A 23,120-nucleotide genomic window follows, 5' to 3' on the forward strand; every position below is an offset into this window, starting at 1 on the left:
GATTATTTTTAGTTCCTTGGCAGGCCTGGCGCCAGGATGGTATAACTGGGGGGCATTTCAATCAAATGGGGGGTGCCACTACTTATAATACGTAATGATGAAACAGACAAGGACACACCCACGTGCACACATAAAAAAGTTGACTTGTTTTTAAAGTAAAATTTTAAAGAAATTTTAAAACGTTTGCTGCATGGTTTAAAAATACCTTTTATAAAATTGCGTTTTTGTGAGACCCAAAGCAAAACAGGTAAGCTGTGTAAAGGCCAAGTCTCGTTTTATTATTACATTCATGAATAGCCTAATTAATGCCAGTCTGGGACAAATTTCCATCTCATCCAGGCCACCATAATTTACATTACTTTTAAGAATAATGAAAGAGGTGTTGGCAAAATGAGAATAATGTGCCTATCTTTTTTTGTTAATTCGCTTTTTTATCAGTTTTATTTTGATAAACATGACACAATATGCTATAGCATTAATATAACATGAAAAGAGTTTGTAACCATAGTCAAGCACCACATGAAATACAGCGAGTCTGGTTACTCTTGAATTAACTGTCCTCTTCAGAGCTTGTGCAGTTGCGCTGGAGAAACTGTGATGACCCTAATCAGCGTCTGCTGTGAATCGCTCTTGCGGTACCTGCTTTGATGACATGCATTGCTTCAGGCACCAATCGATCTGCACAAATCTAACACAACTGTATGCACTCCTCCAATTATTATCCATTAACGGGTTAAATAATTAAAGTTTGTTAAGAAAACTGAAGGGGCACAAATTCTTTCTGGGGAGCAATGCCCCCCTTTGCCCCCCATTGCGCCAGGCCTGTTCCTTGGCATTTTAAGGCTTTCTATCATATATATTAGTGAATTGTTATCAGTGTATGGATACTTATTATTTTTATTTACTTTTTCCTTATTATTTGCTCCATTGTGTCCTGCACCTGTACCAAAAATGGTTTGGATGTGCACACTTTTTCTATAGTTTTTCCATTATGTTTATGTGGACAGGTATGGACCCTAACATACTGAAGATTGTGATTGGTCCTGTGATCTGTGGCGTTCTACTCTTCTTGATGGGAGTTGTGGGCTTTTTCATGTTCAAGAAAAAGTAAGTGTTTTCTCTTGTGAATATCCTTAAAACCAATGCAGGAAACATGCAGGTATATGAATTTAATTTGGTGTGTTCGTCTGACCAGGCAAACAGAAGGTCCAACTGGGCGTCTTTATACCTCTCCAAATCCAGAGTATTTCAGCCCAGATGAGGGTGAGCCACTTTCCTTTCTTTTTTAGTGTGCTTAATGACATCTGACAGAAAATGCTGTGGTCGATGCACATTTAATTTTGTTTTAGAACCAGAGTTCATCACATTAACAGTGTTATCGATTTAGGATGATTATCACATTTAAAATGACTTTCTCCTTTGTATGAAATCTGCTTCATCTCAAATATGGCACCGTGTGTCATGCACATCTTTTGTGTTTGTGCAGTGTATGAGCCAGACGAGTGGGAGGTGCCTCGTGAAAAGATTAATCTGTTGAGAGAGTTAGGCCAGGGATCTTTCGGCATGGTGTATGAGGGCATCGGAAAGGACATAGTTAAAGGTGAGCCGCAGACCTGTGTCGCGGTGAAGACGGTTAACGAATCGGCCAGCCTCAGAGAGAGGATCGAGTTCCTCAACGAGGCTTCTGTGATGAAGGCATTCAGCTGCCACCATGTGGTAAGACATGTCAGCCTTGCTGTCCTGCATGTTTTGTAGTTAGACCGTGTTATTATGCTACTACTCATATCCTGTTTATATTTTGAATTGGGTTTTATTTTTTATCTTTTTCAGCTTTATTTTAATTATGAAAATAGTCTTTAAGACTGAGTTTAAGTTGTAGTCAACAGTAATAACACTGGTTGGACTGTGACGTATTTTGATGGTAATGAATGTGATTTTGTGGTTTAGGTGAGGCTGCTGGGAGTGGTGTCTAAAGGCCAGCCAACTCTGGTGGTGATGGAGCTCATGACACATGGAGATCTAAAGAGTTACCTACGTTCTCTCAGACCTGACTCAGAGGTAACGAACCGTAGCAGAAGAGTCACTATCAGACCTGCTACAGCTTTTAGATTTGTTATGAGTTTGACTTTTTAGACTAATAAAAGCAGTGTTTAAATAAAGGATTTTTGTTTTCTCTGCTGTTTGACAGAATAATCCAGGTCGGCCTCCTCCAACGCTGAAAGAGATGATTCAGATGGCGGCAGAGATAGCAGATGGCATGGCTTACCTCAACGCCAAGAAGTTTGTGCACCGAGACCTTGCTGCCAGGAACTGCATGGTGGCCGAAGACCTGACTGTAAAAATTGGAGGTACAGTACCAATCATAGGGAATTTATATAAGTTTTATAAAAGGCAGACACTCTCAACTGATTCATTGTGTCCCACAATTATGATTCAAGACAAAATAGCAAGTAGTACTGATTATATGTCCTAGATAATGGCCTGAACAGGGTGTGAGATTGTTTTGCAAACAATATTTTAAATGTTCCCAAAATTAGCTGCCACGGTGCAGTAATTCCCAAACACACATTATAACTATACCATTTACACTTTGCCAAAAACACATACTTTGTGAATACAAAATAGCAAGCCCAGTTAGGGGTGTTTCAGATCTATTTCCACAAGCACAATAACACCTCACAAGCTAAAAAATCATTTTAAAACGTTGCATAATGTAATTTCCTGTGTATTTATTTAGATTAGATTTTGTAAGTCTCTTTGGATCTGCTTTACAGTGTTAAACAGGATAATAATGTTTCGATGATGCAAACTAAATTCAATTCTGCTGTAAAGCAGCTCTTAAAAGAGGACAACAATAAACAGTCAACACAAGAAAATGCAGACACTCTTAACTGATTCATTGTGTCCCACAATTATGATTCCTGTGTAAACACCTTGTTAAAATGTGTACTTTCATGATACGTGACGCTTCAATGCTCTGGTTTCATGTGAATGAAAAACCACTGTGTATAATTATGTCTTTTTATGATAAATTATTCTCTGTCTTGGTGGAACTAGTCTTGGGTCTAGTTCAAAATGAGCTGCTGAGGGGACAAGTGTTGAAGCACAGGATGTGCTGTAATATATGTCGTATATTTGATTGTGTCATCTATTATTGTAAGAGCTTACTAATGATGTTATTTTGTCTTGTGTTCTCTGCTGTCAGATTTTGGCATGACGAGAGACATTTATGAGACTGATTACTACAGAAAGGGTGGGAAGGGCCTGCTTCCTGTGAGATGGATGGCCCCTGAGTCGCTGAAGGATGGAGTTTTTACAGCTCACTCAGACTGCTGGTGAGCTGACAGTGTGCACACACAAACAACTATACAAAGACATGCGTTATTGTTGTAGGACAGCATATGTTGTAATCACTCATGAACCATGCTGTGCTTGTTCAGGTCATTTGGCGTGGTGTTATGGGAGATCAGTACTCTGGCTGAGCAGCCATACCAGGGGCTGTCCAATGAACAGGTCCTTAAGTTTGTGATGGATGGAGGATATCTGGACAGACCAGACAACTGTGCAGACAGATTGTGAGTATATTACTGACATATTGCCTGTGTTTTGTTTTTTCTGCTGACCAGTCAGACCAGTAGTTACAATTTCTACTTACCCCACCAACATTTTCACTGATGCATGAAAAAAATATTAAAAATTGTCAATATTAAGTAATCATGCAATCAATAAAAAAAAACTATCCTAACCTAAAAAGTGTTTTAGGTAATATAATCTAATTACATGCATTTAATTTTTGGAATCGTATTACATATAATCAGTGTAATACCCAGCATTTGCTTTAACCCAGAATAAGTCTCCTTTTTCCTGATCTTCCAGGCATAACCTGATGCAGATGTGCTGGCATTACAATCCCAAAATGAGGCCCACCTTCCAGGAGATCATCGAGATGCTCCGGGAGGATCTGCATCCCTCGTTTCAGGAGGTCTCCTTCTTCTACAGTGAGGAGAACAAGCCGCCTGAGACTGAAGAGTTTGATATGGACATGGAGAACATGGAGAGCATCCCGCTGGACCCTTCCTCGTACTCTCAGAGGGAGTGCTGTCTAGACGGGGACGAGGGCTCATCCGTGGGCCTTCGGGGGAGTTATGAGGAACACGTGCCGTATACACATATGAATGGCAGCAAGAAAAATGGACGCATCTTATCCCTACCCCGATCTAACCCATCTTAATATTATTGAACCCATCAAGCTATATTAGATTGTTTTTCATCATTTTATAGATTTACTTTTATCGAGCTCTATATCAGAAGCCCTTCAGAAAGTAATCTCAGGACATTTGTTTTCTTCTTTACTGCCTCAGTATGATGATGATGATACAGGTTTTTTTTGTATTTAAAGAAGATACACATCAACTGCTTTTTGTCTTTTTTTTTATTTTTTATTTTTTTATATATATATATATTTGCCAAGTTTCAAGGACTGGTCAAATGGAACAAACTGTGAAATTAACCTCAGACAACCAGAAGGCTGCTTTAAACCTTACATCTCCTCATCCACCAACAGATTCTCCTTGACTCTCTCAAGAAAAAGACAGAATCTAGAAGAAATTAAGAGAAAAAAGTGACCTTACTCTGTTTGTGGCCTACATCATGACAACATGGAGTTGTGTCTCAATCTGTACAATTTTTGGCTCTGGTTGGCAAACCTGTTGAACTTGGGAACTGTAGGATGACATTAAGTATCCTTCCAAGAGCAAACAATCTACAGGGGAGGCCTGTACAAGACACTGCTTTTCTACCTGCTACTCAGTATTCCAGACTACACAGAGAACGAACAGATTTTTGGACTCTTATTTTTTTTATTTATTTGCCTACCTGTGCGCTCTCTTCTTTTTTTCCCCCTGGTGTTCACACATTTACAGCTGAAGGATATTTAAACTAGTTTTCAGGACTAAAAGAGTTCCTCAGATTGACCAATGGTTGCTGCTTTGATATATTTTAGTGGGTATAGATGATGATAAAAGTATATATAAATATATTATTGATGTTTTTGTACATAGATGATATGTTGTCATTCGAGAGTTATTGCCGGTTGTAGAAATGTTTTTACATGTTTGTCTCGAATCTTTATTTTTTCTAATCTGAAAATCCTACTAATCATCCTGGACCTCTGATCAGCCAGCAGCTCCAAGATGCACAGGAGTATCTAGACTCCTTCGGCTTCAGATGTCAAATCTTGATATCAATGGAAATAACTGCTGTAAATAAAGCAGTGAGGTGCATTCAACAAGAGCGAATGGATGTGTTTCTGTTGTGTTTTTCTTGTGACAAAATGTGTAAACTTCTGAGTGGTCGCTTACGGCCCTGTTTTCAGGACAGTCCTGTCCCAGACTGTAGCTGTCCTCCGAAATGTCCTTGTTTTACAGCACATTCAAAACAGCCCTCAAATATACGGCAAAAACACAACCAAAATAGAGCTGTGTAGAGAGTTATCGTTGTCATTTAAGGTAGTGACGTACAAAGTCCATAAATTAAATGAAAGTAGTACTGATTGTATGTCCTAGATAATGGCCTGAACAGGGTGTGAGATTGTTTTGCAAACAATATTTTAAATGTTCCCAAAATTAGCTGCCACGGTGCAGTAATTCCCAAACACACATTATAACTATACCATTTACACTTTGCCAAAAACACATACTTTGTTAATACAAAATAGCAAGCCCAGTTAGGGGTGTTTCAGATCTATTTCCACAAGCACAATAACACCTCACAAGCTAAAAAATCATTTTAAAACATTGCATAATGTAATTTCCCGTGTATTTATTTAGATTAGATTTTGTAAGTCTCTTTGGATCTGCTAAATGACTAAAGGTAAATGTAAACCTTTATTCGTCCCACAATGGGGAAATGTCCAAGTTACAGCAGCGAAGAAAAAGTGCAAATAAGCAAAGACTAAAAAAGTCTATATAAATACAAAAGGAAATTAATTACATTATCAAACAAATTGCACCGTTATTGATGGTTTATATTTTTTTATTGCACAGTTGCTTATTTATTTAAATTAATATATAGTACGAAAGATTTCCATGATTATATTTTGACCACTGAAATAGTAAACGTTCGCTGTTTCCATTTGATAAATCTGGTCATTTTAGACTGACTTCTCCCTTAACCCCAGTCCCTCCTTTTACAATTTTTAGAAACCATCCCATATACAGAGGCCTGTGTTGTTTGCACAGATTCCTCTTCTCCACAGTATATCTCTCCTTCCTTCCACTCCTGTGCCTGTCAGGATGGCGGATGGCTGGGGCTCCTCAGCTCCGGAACTCTTGGGGCTGGCGCTGACCTTTCCTCTTCATCCCAGTCTATTTCTTCGTCCCACAGGTCCCAGGACATCCAGTAGTCGTCGTCGGCCCATGAGACGGAGGCTGAGGAGTTTTCGCCGTGGTGGAGGGACATTTCACCAGCCGCTCTCAGGTCTATCTGCTTTTTCCTGCAACGATATCCATTGCTAGTTTCGCTATTTAAAAGACACATATCGAGAGATGTGAGCACAAGGGAGTGATTTGACCCTAGAGCATTGATTACACTCAGTTTATATGGTTCTGTGGAATGCAGACCATATGACATTATAATGACTTCATAGTCACTGCAAAGTTCAATTTACAGAGTTAATCGAGTGGAACTAATTGATGGTTCTATATAATGATATATATGACCTTGGACAACAAAACCAAGGGGCAGTTTTTTTAAATCAATATTTATAAATATTCTGAAAACTGAATAAATAATCTTTCCATTGATGTATGGTTATGATAGGACAATATCTGCCTGAGATACAACTATTTGAAAATCTGGAATCTGAGGGAATTGCCTTTAAAGTTGTTCAAATGAAGTTCTTAGCAAGGCATATTACTAATCAAAAATTAAGTTTTGATATTTCTATGGTAGGAAATTCTCAAAATATCGTCATGGAACATGATCTTTACTTAATATCCTAATGATTTTGGCATAAAAGAAAGATGGATAATTTTAATTTACCCATGCTACTTATGACTGGTTTTGTGGTCCAGGGTCACATGTTCTTTATTGTAGATCAGTGAGTTCTACAGTTTTTCTATATAGCCTACTTGACCTTACAATAAACGTTAACTAGAGAGATGTTGCTGCCACCTGCTGTGTAACATGGTCCACTGTAAAAGCTGTAACTTGGTATTAATTACGGAATTAGATGAATTCGCAGGCTCTCTCGTTACATTATACCATTTCATAGCCTATAATATTCCATAAACTACTCTAAACTTCCCAAAACTGTGAGAGTAACCAACGCACACAAACACTGTCTATTATGTTACTCATCTTTTTTGTTTCATTTGTATTTGTTTCCAGTCTTATTTGCTTTATCTCTATTTCTTTCTATTTTCTCAGCCTTTCTCCCAATCTTGCAAACCTAGAGTTCGTCTAGCTATAGCTGAAATTTGAAGTTCAATGTAACAACCAGTATTTAACCAACAGGAGGTGTGAACCAGGGTTATAATACTTACTAAAAATGAAACTAAAAATATGCATTACTTGAAATACACACACACACTATGTCTGGTTTGCTATCCTTGTGGGGACTCTCCATAGGCGTAATGCTTTTTCTACTGTACAGACCGTATATTATATTGCCCTACACCTAAACCTACCCCTTACAGGAAACTTTCTGTATTTTTAGATTTTCAAAAAACTTCATTCTGTGTGATTTATTAGCTTGTTTCCCGTGACACGAGTCCCCATGAGTCTGTGTGTATTCGGGTTTAAGTCCCCCACCTGCAGAGAAAAACAGGTACACACACACACACACACACACACACACATACATACATACACACACACACACACACACACACACACACACACATATAGCTGAAAATCAAAAAGGTACAAACAAAACAGGCTTTAAGTGAACAAAAGTAAGAAATATCAAAATATACAGTTGTAAACAATAGGCAAACAGAACTATAAGTTGCATGGCAGTGGTTAAATTTGAATTAGAAATCAAAATGAAATATAGTCAATTTAAAAATAATAATAATAATAATAATAATAATGCATGTACGTAATTTTGCAGATTGGGTTTTAGATACTATGAATCACTAAACTCGTTGAAAAGTACAGAGAGATGAGGCAATACTATAATTGTAAGTTGATTTATGAAGCGAGGAAAAGAAGGGGTGGTTTTCAAAAAACTACACATGATAGAGACATATTTAAAATGAAAACTAGCCTATTAAAGTGACAAAAACAAAACTGCTGCAGGTGAACACAAACCCCCCGCTCCTTCTGTTCCCGTGATGAATCGAAGTGAGCGCGCGCGCGTGCGCGAGGAGAGCGATCTTTCTCTTGTGTGTGTGCGCGCGCTGCACTTGTTGTAAATAGTGTGGCGGATGCTTAGGAAAAGAAACTGTCCTGTAAAAATGAGGAGAGGGTAGGATAGGATTAGGAATAAACGGTCCGAAGCTGAAATTATGTGATGTTTCTTTAAAAATGGTGAGTAGAAACTTTCGTAGCTAAACTTTGCTCGAGCCTCTTTGTGTTTAAAGTTTGTGATCGAGGCCTCGTGTCTTTTAATTGACGTTGTGGTTTATAGGCTGCGAAACGTGTATTTGTGCTACCAAACAATCGTTTTGGTTTTGTTTAGAGATACACGACGTCTTTTAATTGCTTATTTTTTAGTTTTTGTGGCCTATCATTCATATATCGTTGCGGTGCTTCTCAGATGAGTGTGACGTAGCTATGAGATTAGTAGCAGGAAAGTTTTACTTAAGGATTAAAAATGATGCCTCTTTAATTCTGAAAGAAGCACAAACATAGTTTTGTGTTTTAATCAGTGCATGAGATGTTTCTAGAGTAGATGCGGTCATGTTTGATGGCTGTGTTTACTCTGCTGTGATGAAGAAGAATGCAGGATGGATGATCTGTGCGATTATTACATTCCTCGCATTCTGTCTCTGATTAATCACTAATTCACTCATGACACTAGTTTCACCAGTGTCTAATGACTAAACTTGTTTTCCTTTCTTTTAGATACTTGTTTTTAATCAAACAGTGACTAGTATATTTTTTATACGTAATTTAGTTTCACTTGTAACCTTTCATACCTTAAAAACTAGTATTTTGTAGGACTCTGTGGTTCAGATGTCAGCTTCTGATTTGCATGTAGTTGTTCCTTGTGTTAAAGTTGCTTGTAAACTCTTTGTTTAGTATTAGCACTTTTTCTTTAGCTGCTTGTAGCTATTCATGTAGTTACTAGAATATTTTTTAGGTTTTCCTAAAAAAGTCAATAAATAGACAACGGTATTGTATTCCAGTTGTTTATAGTAACTTTTTGACTTTATAGGGACATTTTTAATGAACTATAAACACTGATCAGTGTTATTTTAGTACTATTGAGATACTATTATGGTTTTATTAATATAATAAACTAATATTTTTAGTTACATTTTTGCAATTTTGTTGTATTGTCATTTTTATTTTTAGTTATTTCATTAAGTTTTTAAAATATTTTATTTTATTTCGAGTAACAATTATTTATATATCATCTGACTAAGACAAAGGTATATTTAAAAAAAAAAACATGTGAATATATATATATATAAACATTTTACTGGACTGCACTGTTTTTAGTGAAAATAAACAACGATTTTATTCAGATGTGCTTAACTGATGTATTTAAAAAATCACCTGAGTTTTTTTTTTTTTTTTAATCTTTGTCTAGTGTTAAGATTAAAGCCTTATGTAGTTTTTTTTTATTAATTGTATGCTTTGGTTATTTATAAATAAATAATCAATGAGATAAGAAATATTACTAGAAACTATTGGGATCTCATATAAAGGTATTTGTACTATAAATCAGGAATAGATACTAATAACTGTTAGGATAGTTCCTAGTAGAAGAAAGAAGTGCTACTAGGCTAGATGTGATGAACAAGTGCTTGTGACCGTATAAAATATGAACTATCACTGAAGTACAGACTGATATCTAATTGATAATTAAAGGGAATAAATTAAAAATTAAGTACCAGTAACATACAAATAGGCACTTGTTAGTTTAAAGGAAAAAGCTTGTAATAAGCCTTCCTCGTTCTATTATGCTTATATGAAACTTATACTTGCATATATAATATGCAACTTTCTGCTACCGCTTTATTCATCGATTATTCCTCTAATAAAGTCAGTCCCTTTACTCTGATCAAGAGCTCACCACATTCAACAGGAATCTCACAAAACCTTGTCTTAGACTAACATTAAAGGTCATCGTCTTTAAAGGTTATGGGTAATCTTTAGCTTATCTGTTTTTTTGTGAGAAACAGGGAGGCTTTCTGTATTTTATCTGGCCTGTTGATGTGTGAGGGGGGAGGTTGGCTTCATGGTCAGAAGCGGTTTGCAAGCCAGGCGTTTTCCACACAGTAACAGAACTAGTAAATCAGTTACAGCATGTGTAAACAAAAAAACACTCAAATTTTGCAGCTGCTGCATCCTCTGATCACACCTGTGCAAACCCAGTTAATATTAACGTAACCGATGCCCTCCGTCAATGTATGTTACAGTTCAGAATGGGGGTTTTTAGTTTATAAGAAAAACAAAGATGGTGGAAGAGTCAAATTTCATGTGTCTTATGCTCAGTGTAAAGGAAGGAGGGCGTTCGTTGTTCTACCCAGACTGGGGCAGCCTGCTTTTCTCGTTTGACCTATAAGCATAAACCTTAGCCGCATTTTGACTGGCTATACTCATCTCCATCCCGCAGGTGATTCAAGGGAGGTGCAGCCTGCAGCAGAGCATGAACGGTATACCGTAATGAAACCACCTGCAGAAAATGGCATTACATAATTACTGAGGGGAGGTCTGAGTGTAATTTGAGTGACTCAGCCCATGTAGTTATACTTCTTGGTCTCCCAGCACTTTGAGATGGCAAGTCAGTGCCTTTAACCACCATTCCTCAAGGTGCAGCTGGATTTGAGTACGAAATGTGCATCCTAGTCAGTATCCTCCTCTTTATAATGGAGCAAAAGTCATGTGTTTATGGGCAGGTTCGCTCTTCTGGTTTGCTTCGTTCATGTTGCCTTCATGCACCTAACACATGCTAGTCTTTATGAATGAGTGCACTTTATGAATAGCAGTGTGCACATTGTTTGAGTGCTATTAAGCATTGTTTGTGTGTTCACAAGGTGTATCATAACTTTCTTGAAGACAGAGCAGAGTGCTTTCAACTATAGTCATTTTAAATGTATTAATTATAAGTTGTTGTTAAAACATTTTCTCCTTTGACAGCTTAATATGACAACTACAATTATAGGATAGTTCACATACAATTGTAACTTCTCTCGTCATTTACTCTCCCTCATGTTGTTCCAAACCTCTATGACTTTTCTTCTTGTGTGGGACACAAAAGAAGGCATTTGAAGAATGTCTCAGTCTCTCTTTTTCTTCAGTTAAAGTCAGTGGGGTCAAATTGTTTGGATCTGAAACTCCTTACTGTGTCATTGCCTTGATATGTCAGACAGTATTAATTCGTCTTTAGTGTTTTGTTAGGACACACCCTTTAGTGTACAAATGTAATCTCATCTCAATCTCATGTTGTACATTTGTCAACATGTTTCTCTGGGTTTTTTGTAAATTGTCTTGTCTTTATACATGTTTTTGTTTGGCTATTCTCAGAATGAAGCCTTTGGGTAGTTAACATGAGTCACATCACAGTGTCATCAAATGTCTCATCAATGTTATCAAACTACTTCAAACAGCATTTATCTAATTCTTTTATATCTATACTTGCCACTTTATGACCTTGTATTAATTAAGAAACCAGCCTACATAGAGTTTTTGAAGATCTGAAGTAGATTTCTGAGCTGAACTGCAAAAAATGCTTAAAGGTGACTAAAATGCTGAAAAACCTGGTGATCTGTCAAAGCATCTAAAAATACAGTGTTTACCTGTAGATGTATTTTTTTCCCCCAAAAAAGGAACATTGTAACCATATACTGTATATGCATTGCCGTTCAAAGGTTTGTGATCAGTGCGATCTTCTTCTTTTTTTTGTGTGTGTGTTTTATGCTCGCCAAAGCATGTATTTAATGCAATAAACAAAGATTTCTTATTACAAATTTCTTATCAATGTTGAAAATAGTTGTGCTGTTTAATATTTATGTGGAAATAGGGAGACATTTATTTTTTTGTTTGACAAAAGGAAAGTTCAAAAGGACAGCATTTATTTGAAATAGTTTAAAAGTGACAGACTTTTACATTGTTGCCAAAAAAAGCCAAGCCTGTTTTCTGCAAAGTCATGTGCCTTCTGCTCTTTAACCTTGTCTGACAAGAGCTTAGTAATTTGACAAACCAAAACCAGTTTGCTTCAGTATCCTGATTTCCAAGTTTGGAACCAGACTCGTACAGTAGCCCCACAAACCATTTATTTCTCTTGCCTGTGTCTACATTGCATTTGTGTTTTGCAGACACTTTTATATGAAAATGGCTTATATTGCATTCAACGTATACATTTGTCATATGTTCATGCATTCGCTTGATCAGTTTTCCACTTCAACATGTGCGTGTGCTGGAGACCATCCAAAGCAGATCATATATATGTTCACCAGAAGTGCATTCATGTCAAACATGCTTCTGTCACCTTCACCTGCACAGCCATAGTCACGTAAGCCTTTAAGGCCATCATTAAAAGCAAAATATGTGGAACAGCGCTTGATCTTATTTAGGTCTAAAGTTGTACATATGTATCTATTTAAATGACTTTTAGCTCTAATGTCTTGTTGAAAAATAGTCTGAGTGTTTTTTTTTTTGTTTTTTTTTATGCTTCCTTCTTACTCTTGCAGGATCTGGAAACAGTCCTCCGTAAAATGCGCTGCACAGTGCACACACTCTAATATTTGGGTTGAACTGTTCTGGAACAGTGTTGTAAATACAACGTAACCACTGATTTCTAGTTGTGTCCTCTTTTGGAAGCCCAAACAAAGTACTTTTCTACGACATGGTGGCGGCAGCAGCAACAATACTACAGCGAGAATAATAGTTCCGCCTTCTTTCATTGCTATACATTTGGGCAGTGTTTTGCAAATCTTCCCACACCGTGAGGTAGACATGTGGGGGTGTGTTTAAATGAGCCGTTTTAGCTGGGCGGGGCTTAACTTTATATAGAATATCTCTTTGGTTTTGAGACTTTAGCCTTTGCAACTTCAGGGATCATATCTATGCACAAACAGCTTGTAACACTCCAAAGAGAAAGGAAAACTTAAAAACTCGCATCATATGACCCCTTTAAATCCTAGAAGTAAATCCTCAAAACCCAGTAAGTTCTGAATTGTATCTGTGTAAGAATACCAGGAAGGAACTTATGTTATTGTGTCTAAATATGTATGTGATCCAGAATGTTTTTAAGTAGCAGATCCAAAGACTCAAAGCTAATTTGTTCTGCTCTTTTTCCTCAGACAGAGATTATTCATCCTGCGTTTGGCTGTATCTGCTCCATGACATACCAGGCATGACCCTCTTACAGCACAGATAAACCTGCATCCATCAGACTTTAACCGTCTCCATTTATCACTCCAGCCATAGGTCAGTGCTCTAGCATTCTGGGCAAAAACTATAGTAATGGTACAGCTGCTTTACAAAGATTTTTTTTTTCATGAAGCAGCAACTTTGACTCAACTGATGTTTAGACCATTCAAAACTTTAGGGTCATTGTTTAGATTTAGTTTCAAATAAGTGCAGTTCTTTTGAACTTTAAATTCATTAAACTTTAAATTTGAACAAAAATCATGAAAAAATGCATCACTGGATCCACAAAAATATAAAGCAGCACAACTTTTCTCAACATTTATAATAATGAAAAAAAAAATGATTTTGGCCACCAAATCAGCATATTAGAATTATTAAATGACATATTATATTTTATTCGTATGATTCTGTTTGGTGGCACAGAAATGAGATGCTTCACCTTTAAGAATTGTTTGCTGGTTTATTTAGAAAAAACTGTTTTTCTTGCTCATTGGCTTTCTTTTTGTTTTTCAGAACAAAAGATGGAAGAAATTGATTCTGTGAGATTCAAGCCCTTGCTAGAAGATTCAAATGTCCCGTCGACATACTCTGCTGACACCATCAATATTGACGGTTGGATATTTGACCGGTTTAGTTACTGTAGCTATGTGATTTAAATGTGTCATGATTACAGTTGATGTTAAGGTACGTGTATATTTACTCCTCTTCTACACAGATGGGCGTTATAATGCACTACGTGAAGATCTGGAAGCAGATGCTCGGGACTTTGAGGCTCCCACCTGGAGTTTAGCTGTTGACCAGCAATATTTAAAAGAGTATTCCAAAGAGGACATTAAAAGACAAGATGTAATACATGGTATGGGCTTTCATTACGTTTTTTTCCCCATTTTCTTAGAAAAGTTTATCGCTTGAGCAATATGTGATTGTTATCATTATTATGACAGAGCTAATTCAGACGGAAATAAACCATGTGCGGACGCTAAAGCTGGTTTTGGGTGTATATGTGCGGGAACTGCGTGAGACCCTGCAAGTGGACGAGATGCAGCTGGAAAGACTGTTTCCACAGGTGGATAACTTGCTGCAACTGCATCAGCTTTTCCTCAACCGCCTTAAACAGCGAAGAATCGAATCTTTGGAGCCAGGCACTACCCAGAATTACTGCATCCACAGTATTGGAGACATTCTTATCGCACAGGTATTTTTATTATATATATGCTGTAGGATGTGCATAGATTTTCAGTATGCCAGATGCATCTAAAGACTTGAGGCTCAATTGTTAGTTATTCGACAAAGACCAAGTACCAACCTGGATTAGACTTTTGTTTCTCTAGCTGCATGCTTTGGATCATCAAGCTGTCAGTTATAGCCATTGTCCTTCATGTGATCTTTGGGTCCACATTCCCCAGAGCCAAGCTAAGCAGCAGGTGCTTCCTGAAATGAATGGAATGATTGTTTCAACATTAAAATAGGTTGCCATACAATGGCCCCAAAAAGTATTTGGGTACTCAAGCTGTAATTAATCTATTAATGCTATTGCATTATATAACAAAGTATCAAAGTGTTCAAGCATTTTACTAAATGGTTTTTTATTAGGCATAAACTTCAGGGGGGAAAAAAAGTTAATGTGATTTAAAAAAAAATTTTTTTTTCTTTTAGTGGAACATAGTTGTGTTCATAGTTAATGTGTTGAAACCACAAGCTAGGACACCTGTATGACTGAAGTAATGGCAGCTGAAAATCCATCAGTAAATTAAATTTTAAAATATTTTAAAATAGAAAGCAGTTAAAAGCATGTTTTGCAACAATATTGTATTTTCGATAAAATAAATATAGCATATGTTGAGCATAAGAGACTTTTTGAAAAAAACATTTTTAAAAATTTGACACCAAGCATTTTCAAACTAATGTATGTTTAAATTAAGCAGTGTTCATGACTGTCTTTAACTGATTTTAAATGTTTACATTTGTAAATAACCTGAACATTTCTTGATTAACTTTTGTCATTGTAAATATCTTTTGCTTTTAGCAATGGTACTACTGCTGTCTGGTCTGCATGTATGATTGTGTGTATAGTTTTCAGGTGAAATAGGAGACAGACTGCAGTACTGCTACGGAGTGTTCTGCAGTCACCACACCGATGCAGTCAGCTTCTACAAAGACTTAATGCAAAACAACAAGAAGTTCCAGAGTTTTACACAAGTAAGACCTGAACTTTTATTGTCATTTTAAAAGGACGTAAAATTACTTTTTATAATGTTTTTATTTACTACAATTTTATTCAATGAATCATTTCACTTTCTGATAACAACACCATTTTCTGTTCTCAGAAATTACGTCAGCTGTCTATCCTGCGGAGATTAGGAATACCAGAGATAATTCTCCTTATAACACAGCGCATCACAAAATATCCAGTTTTAATTGAACGTGTAATTAAATACACTGAAGGTACTTTTTATTTTTTTAATGAATTAGTTGTTTTTCTTTCAAGAAAACAGTATGTTCTGTTTTGAATTTGTGTACTTGTGTACAAGAATGTGTTTTTATGTACAGTAATCGTAACTTCAAATAGAGAATTTTGTTCTTTGGAACAAAAATATGGTGAAATGTTATTATTAAATATTGTGAAATATTATGTATGTTTTTTATTATTATTATTATATGTATGTTGAAAATAGTGTTTTAAAAAGAGCATATCCATAAGACACCTTCATTGAGGTTGTATGATTTGCTTCCTTTTGACAGTTGACTCAGAGGAGCATAGGAACCTGGTAAGAGGTCTGGAACTGCTGAAAGACACCATCTCACAAGTAAATACCCACGTTGACGAGTTTGAGAAAGCGGTACGGCTGAGGGACTTGAGCAGTAAGCTGGAGTCCAAGTCCCAGGTCAAGACAACCCACGGGAGAGTGTTCCGCAGAGAGGACATGCTGCAGGGCAAGAGGAGGCTGCTTCATGAGGGCGTTCTCAACTGGAGGCTAACTTCTAACAAAAGCAAAGGTGATCATTGTACTAATAATAGATATATCATGGACAATAATAGTTTAATTTGCATTTTCATCTTCTTGTTTCCCATCAACTTGGGTTCTTATACTGTAGGCCATGTGCTTTGTTTTTTCTGTAATTATGTGTAATTTTACTTTGCTCATTTGACAGCTGAATGACATTTCAGTATTTCTCTCATATGCCTTTAGATGTCCTTGTCTTGCTGTTGTCAGATGTTTTGCTGCTGTTACTGGAGAAAGATCAGCGACTTACCTTTGCCTCTCTGGTGAGCAGAATATAATTATTTGGCATGTTATTTATGTCCAGTTTACAGTGTCATTCTCATTAAATGTCAGCTGCCTAACGTGCTCCTGTAGGATGGTAAGCCTGCGGTGATCTCACTGCTGAAGCTTATCGTGCGTGAAGTGGCTCACGATGAGAAGGCCTTGTTTCTGATCTCAGCCTCCTCGGACAATCCAGGAATGTATGAGTTTCACACCTCCTCCGGAGAGGAGCGCAAAACCTGGAGAGACCAAATCTGGAAGGCTGTGGAACGGTGCGTTTCATAAAGTTTTTTTTGTTGTTGTGTTTTTTTTTTTTTTTTTTTTTTTTTTTTTTAACTAAAATTAAAAAATTTGGTAACATTTGTTTTGAAGTCTCTGATTTGCACCACTTTTATTTGATAATACAGTAAAAACAGCAATATTCAGAAATATTATTAATATTTCTTATCAATGTTTGAAACAGTTGTCCTACTTAACATTTTTGTGGAAACTGTGATCAGTTTTTTTTTTTCAAGTTTCCTTAATGAATAGAAAGTTCAAAAGCATTTATTTGAAATAGAAATCATGTATTTCTTATAAATCTTATAATTAGTGCTGTCAAACAATTAATCGTGATTAATCGCAACCAAAATAAGTTTTTGTTTACATAATATGTGTGTGTGTGTGTGTGTGTGTACTGTGTATATTTATGCGTATACAAATACATACACACATACAATATATATTTTGAAAATATTTACATGTGTATATATTTCTGTTCATATAATTGAATTATATATAAATATATTTAATATATAAACAAAATTATTCTTAAATATATACATGCATTTATGTGTATTTATATATACATAATAAATATACACAGTACACACACATATAATTTATGCAAACAAAAACTTTTATTTTGGATGTGATTTAATCGTTTGACAGCATCACTTATAATCAAACATTATAAATGCCTTTACTCTAACTTTTGATCAGTTTAATGCATCTTTGCTGAATAAAAGTATTTCTTTCAAAAAACTAATTCTTATTGACCCTAAAATTTTGAACTGTAGTGGATATTGCCCTGAAAAAAGTAAATTATTTACAAATTTACCAGACAACAGATTTGTGATTTGCAGTGAAAGTCAGCCAATGTATGGCTTATTTATAATAGGTATTGCACATTAAACTGGATTTTTGTAAACATTTAACTTTTTTTTCTCCCCCTAAAGGTTCATAAAAATTGTTTAGATTAGTGAAATCTAGGTAATATTTCATAGTTTTTCTGTGATTATTTCTAACAACGGTATTCTGGTTTTGTTTCAGCTGTCCTGAAGAGGAGAAAGAGGAGCCAGAAGAGCTTCCTGAGAGGATCCGGAACTTTCAAAGTAACATGCATGTTTCTGTATCTATGATTTCAGTCTTCCTTTCTCTGCTATACAATGAGCTGTTGTCACATTTAACATTGTCCTTTCTTTTTTGAATGTTTTTTTTTCTGAGTAGAGGAGCTTTGTATGCGTGATGCCTTGATAGAGCAGCTCCTTACAGAGAAGCAGAGTTTATTCTCCAGCTTCACAGCCAATGGGACAGGTGTTACTGACATCTCACCGAGTGAGCGCCATCTGCTGCGTGGGAATGTAGCAGAGCCCCTGCAGGGAGAACAACTCCTCGCTGGAGCCGTGAAAGATGGTTAGACTTCCACTGCTCAGTAGAAAAGGGAAATTGTGTTTATATTCAGTATTGATATTTTATGGTATAAAAGTACAGCTCTGTAGAATAGATTATAAGCTTGGGTTACCTGTATTTTATTTTATTTTTATATTATTTTAAGCAGTAATATTATTGCTTTTATACAACGGTTACCGAAAATGTATGTATCGATAAATTGATAAAACTGTATTGATAAAACTGACCGAAAATGTTTGTATTGATGTTACCTTTTTGAGGTAAATTCATTAAATGCCATCCTTCCGTTCTAGTAATAAAAAGTTAGTGACAGGGACAATAAATGGCAAGCAAACGTTCCTAGGTGTAACATCTCATTTCATCTCACCTTATGGAGCTCAAATAAAAACAGAATAGGAGCTGATTTGATCCACTGTTTTTTTTTTTTTTTTTTTTTTTTTTTTACACCTTATATCATATTTTTCCACACACGCATACATCTGCTTATCTGTATATTAGATTAATGTGGTGTATTTGAATACTTTGGTTGATTGTAATCTATTTTCAATCTTTCTTCAGTGGAGATTTTACAGAATATCCTGGTAACATGTGAGCAGGGCCAAACTCCTTCCTCTGGTGAGGGGATGGATCTGGTCCCACTATCCAAGAGACTGGGTGCGTTAACAAGCTTTGACAGTGATGCCTGCATGCAGCCAGGAAGTAAGAGCAGCTTTCAACTTTTTCGTGACACTAGTGTAATAGTTACATATTCATTCCCATTGACTAATGGACTTGTTTGCAGATGGTATTGGGAGTTTAATGGAAAGACAGAGAGACGGAAGTCAGTGGGCCAACTCGGACCCTGATGAAAACCTGGAGCTGTCGGTGAGCTGACACTAAAGTATCATACTTCTTATTTTTTGGCGTGGTACTAGACTGTAAACCAGAATGTATGTTCTTTCTTTTGACACTTTAGGCAGATGAGGAGATAACTCCACAGAGCTGGAGTGCGTATCCTTCAGACTTTCCTAAAGCAGAGGTGAGATTTAATATTTGATTACTCTGTATTAGTTTGGAATAAAGACGCTTCTGAGGAGTTGTGTTTTGAGTTTTGTTTTGTTTTGACCAGGACATGTTTTGGTGTGTGTGGGGTTTTTTTTTCTTCATTTGTTGTGCAGATATATTTATAGGGGTTTTTCGGATCACATTTGCACCTTTATTATGACAACCAGTATGCACAAACTAATAAAAGTGACTGCAGTGTGTAATCATCTATTGTGTACTTCACTTACTTCAAACACACTGAACTTTAATTGAGCATAACCTGTTTTTATCTCCACAGCTTTATGACAGTGTAACTAAATTGTCTCAGAAGCTTTACAGCCTTCAGGTAATCCAAACTGCATTTCATGTTGAGCTTCTCACTCGTAGTTATCTAATTATTCATTATCTGTTGCCTATGATAGTTTTAAATAAATGATTAATCTGTGTAGATTCAGATCAGCACAAATGAATCTTTGATTTCTTCACCTGTTCCCTTCCCTCCTCAGTCTGTCGTCCAGCAGCTAGAGAGCCACATAGAGGTACAGCGTGCCACTATTGAGGAGCTGATGTCCCGACCCCGGGGAAATACTCTCCTGGAGAAGGAAAAGCAACGGAACTTGGAAAAGCAGCGTGAAGAGCTGGTCAACTTCCAGCGGCTCCAGAATCAGCATCGACAGGAGCAGGTGCAGTGGGAGCAGGAAAGAGAGTGGCAAAGGGTGCAGGCGGAGGTCAGGGAGATGGAGCTGAGGGAAAGAGAGCTGGAGTGCAGCAAACAGGAGAAAAATCTGGCAGAGGATAAACAGGAACTGGCCAGGTGTAAATCAGAATACCAGAAGGATCTGGAACGCCTCAGAGACTCAATGCGTGTTGTTGAGAAGGATAGAGAAAAGGTGGAGAAGGACCGAGAGAAGCTGGAGAAGGACAGAGAACGGCTGGAACAGCTGGAGAAGAAGTATAAGAAGAATGAGAATGTTCTAAACATTGCAACCTTTCCCATGGAGAATGAACAGATACAGGTATAATGAGACAAAATAGTATAAATCACAATTAAAGTACCTAATATGTGTACATGCATTAACTAGGCTTTCTTTCTAGCTACCTCCACCTTACCCCATATTGAATATGGTAACTCCCGGCTTTGACGAGAGGCCTCCTCTGGTACCGCCACGCAGGGAGAGCATCGCCAACCTTCCTGTTAAACCTGAAGTGCCCATCCACCTCGTTAGCACCACCAACCAATCCCACAAAGCCAGCTCTGTCCAACAGAAGATCCCCACCAAGCTGGCTGCCCAACCTAAAGGAAAGGAGAAGCACAGCAAGCACAGCAACTCCCACCAGCGCACCAAGAGCGCAGGTATGAACTCCATTACATTAGTCTGTGAGCTGATGTTGTTTTGTGGGCAGTGGTGAAGAGCTATCAGTAAGATTTAGGTGAACTTAATTTAACTTGAATGTTTCACACTTTTAGCTGGCATAGAGGTGTCTCAAGTGCTTCCTATCAAAGTTTCAGGAAAGGAAGGAGGCAGTTTAAGGGCCATGAGATCCAACAATCCCCACCTGCTCCACCCAGGTGAAACTTCTTAATTCTGTGTCTCACCCTAAGTTTAGCTACTTTCTCTCTCGGGATTGGTCTGTGTTTCTGATTTCCCTTTTCTTTGTTTAAAGGAATAGTATGCCTAGAAATTAAATTCAGTAATTTGCTCACCCTAGTTTTAACCCAAACCTGTATGATTTTTTGGGGGGTGGTAAATTATTTTAATTATTTTTGGGGTGGTGAATTATCATTTATTCTGCCTTTTTTGTTTTCTTTGTACACTATGTATCTTCATATTACTTCAAAACATCGCTGTTTTAATCATTTCACCATTCATACGTGTTTCTGCATTAGTAAATACATTTCTGTGGTGTTTCTGTAGATATGTTTATCCATCCAGAGAAGTTATCCAGCTCCATACCCTCTCATTCAGGAAAGGGCATCAGGAAACACAACCACAATCATAACGTACACAGTCCCCAGCCAGGACACTGTAAAACCAAAGACATCGTGACTGCTGAAGACATATTTTACTTTTAATAACCCTGTGCAATCTGCGAGAGTACAATATTGCAGTGTGATTATCACTCTAACATGACCTGGACTGACGCAAGTGCATTTTTCAAAAAAATGTAATCATGCAGATTTTAGTCACAATTATGACGTTTTTTTTTGTTTGTTTGTTTTTACTGTGATTTTAAATTGAATTGGGAAACAAAAAAAAACATTCATTCACAGGGATAGTGAAAACCCATTTCGGAGAATTCACTCTCAGAAGCATTTAGCTGAGATTTAGGACTCTTTACTTTAAGTCTGTTTCCTAAAGGCTTTGTGATCTTAACATCCGACAGTCACACTATATCAGTACAAAATTAAATTCAGGTCCGCATTACAGAATGGTCTTTGTCTTAACGATTTCCTGTAAATAACTGTTTTTAGTTATTTATTGTGATTTTAATTCAGGGATGTTTGAGCCCCACAAGTGTTTTCTTCCTGGACTCTTTATAGGAGTCATGTAATCAAGAGCTTCTCTCAAAAAAGTGTCAACCTATTTAATGTATGAAATATGTTTAAAGTGTAAATTTCCTTTTGGAGTTTTTCTCCAGTTTCTGCACAGATCATGGGATCTTTTACATAGTTTTACTTCTGTTAACTGGAAAAATGATGTTATATTTGAGCAAATATTTTGTAGTGTTTTAGAAAAAAATAGCCTTGCTTTTCTTCATGAGTTGGGGATACATTCTCGTCACTACTAAATGTCAAAGGTACCACAGCTTATATCTTTTTTTAGTTTTTGTCTAAATTCATCTGGCACAATTCTGTTGTATCATTATTTTTATTTTATACATTGTTTTATTCTGAGAAAATGCAGACCGTCTTGAGTAGAATTGTAAATAGTGCAGAAGAAATCAAGCTTTTTTGGTTCTCTCAACGAGCACTGTTGCACTTTTAAGTGCTTGCTCTGTTACATGAACAAACATAAAACCTGTATACTCAGATTTACTTCACGTTGTTTGTCATTATTCTCAAAAAATCCTGTGGCTAGTTTGTCTAAAAGTTCAAATTTACTCAATTATTCAATGTTACGTTGTCCATAAAATCATCCTGCCATTTTTCCCACAGACGCCAAATTCCACAAGTTCTCATGTGTTCCATTTGCAGTAGCTCCATGGAAGACAGGATAGTCTGGGAATAACAACAAATATATATTTTTTGAGCGACATGAATTATATTTTGTATGTTTTTGGTCACTATATGGAAGAGTTTGCAACATTACCACGTTTGAAGTCAATGCAGGCTAAAGACAAGGCAGTTTGAGTGTGTGTGTGTGTGAGAGAGAGAGATATAATATCAGCCAATTGTGTGTGTGTGAGATAGCGTGAGTATACATGCATCCACACAGGTGCAAGGCCTTTATGTTTGCAAGCACAACATGCTCCTGAACACTAGTTGTTTCTCTTACTTTCATTATTTCACTTTCAATGGCTGGCCATTTTTGACAAGTGACTTTGTATAATTTTGTACAAAATAAAAGCATTTAAAAGCAAACTTTCAGATTAAATATTAAAGCACACTAG

At 36.7% G+C, this 23,120-nt stretch overlaps 2 protein-coding genes across 3 annotated transcripts in view; both read left to right on the forward strand.

The window, feature by feature from the left end:
* The window catches only part of insra (insulin receptor a), a 51,869-nt gene extending 46,584 nt beyond the window's left edge, over nt 1–5,285 (forward strand). The window contains exons 14-21 of the mRNA XM_079378606.1: nt 1,008–1,107; nt 1,196–1,263; nt 1,487–1,716; nt 1,948–2,058; nt 2,189–2,348; nt 3,206–3,335; nt 3,441–3,575; nt 3,877–5,285. Coding sequence (XP_079234732.1) covers nt 1,008–1,107; nt 1,196–1,263; nt 1,487–1,716; nt 1,948–2,058; nt 2,189–2,348; nt 3,206–3,335; nt 3,441–3,575; nt 3,877–4,231 — 1,289 coding nt within the window. The 3' untranslated portion in view covers nt 4,232–5,285. The remainder of the gene's footprint in view (nt 1–1,007; nt 1,108–1,195; nt 1,264–1,486; nt 1,717–1,947; nt 2,059–2,188; nt 2,349–3,205; nt 3,336–3,440; nt 3,576–3,876) is intronic.
* Nucleotides 5,286–8,348: 3,063 nt separating this feature from the next.
* Nucleotides 8,349–23,082, forward strand: arhgef18a (rho/rac guanine nucleotide exchange factor (GEF) 18a). Of its 2 annotated transcripts, none has more exons than XM_079378613.1 (20): nt 8,349–8,532; nt 13,479–13,605; nt 14,062–14,160; nt 14,264–14,404; nt 14,493–14,743; nt 15,622–15,747; nt 15,876–15,993; nt 16,291–16,545; nt 16,740–16,816; nt 16,908–17,086; nt 18,126–18,187; nt 18,303–18,488; nt 19,044–19,184; nt 19,267–19,349; nt 19,441–19,503; nt 19,807–19,854; nt 20,015–20,524; nt 20,604–20,862; nt 20,977–21,078; nt 21,425–23,082. In XM_079378613.1, the coding sequence occupies exons 3-20, from the start codon at nt 14,070–14,072 to the stop codon at nt 21,580–21,582; spliced, it is 2,850 nt and encodes a 949-aa protein (XP_079234739.1). In that variant the 5' UTR covers nt 8,349–8,532; nt 13,479–13,605; nt 14,062–14,069; the 3' UTR covers nt 21,583–23,082. The 2 variants fall into 2 exon arrangements, with proteins under 2 accessions (XP_079234739.1, XP_079234740.1); XM_079378614.1 differs by having other exon boundaries at nt 8,355–8,532; nt 21,013–21,078; nt 21,425–22,546.
* Nucleotides 23,083–23,120: the final 38 nt, after the last annotated feature.

This window comes from Barbus barbus (genome assembly GCF_936440315.1).
Source record: "Barbus barbus genome assembly, chromosome: 26".
NCBI lineage: Eukaryota > Metazoa > Chordata > Actinopteri > Cypriniformes > Cyprinidae > Barbus > Barbus barbus.

Bases quoted from the DNA above. Each gene is read 5' to 3' on its own strand.
- arhgef18a (XM_079378613.1), top strand. From the start codon at position 14,070: ATGGAAGAAATTGATTCTGTGAGATTCAAGCCCTTGCTAGAAGATTCA. The intron at 18,188-18,302 runs GTAACATGCATG...TTTTCTGAGTAG, and splicing joins GAGGATCCGGAACTTTCAAA to AGGAGCTTTGTATGCGTGAT. The intron at 19,504-19,806 runs GTGAGATTTAAT...TTATCTCCACAG, and splicing joins CAGACTTTCCTAAAGCAGAG to CTTTATGACAGTGTAACTAA.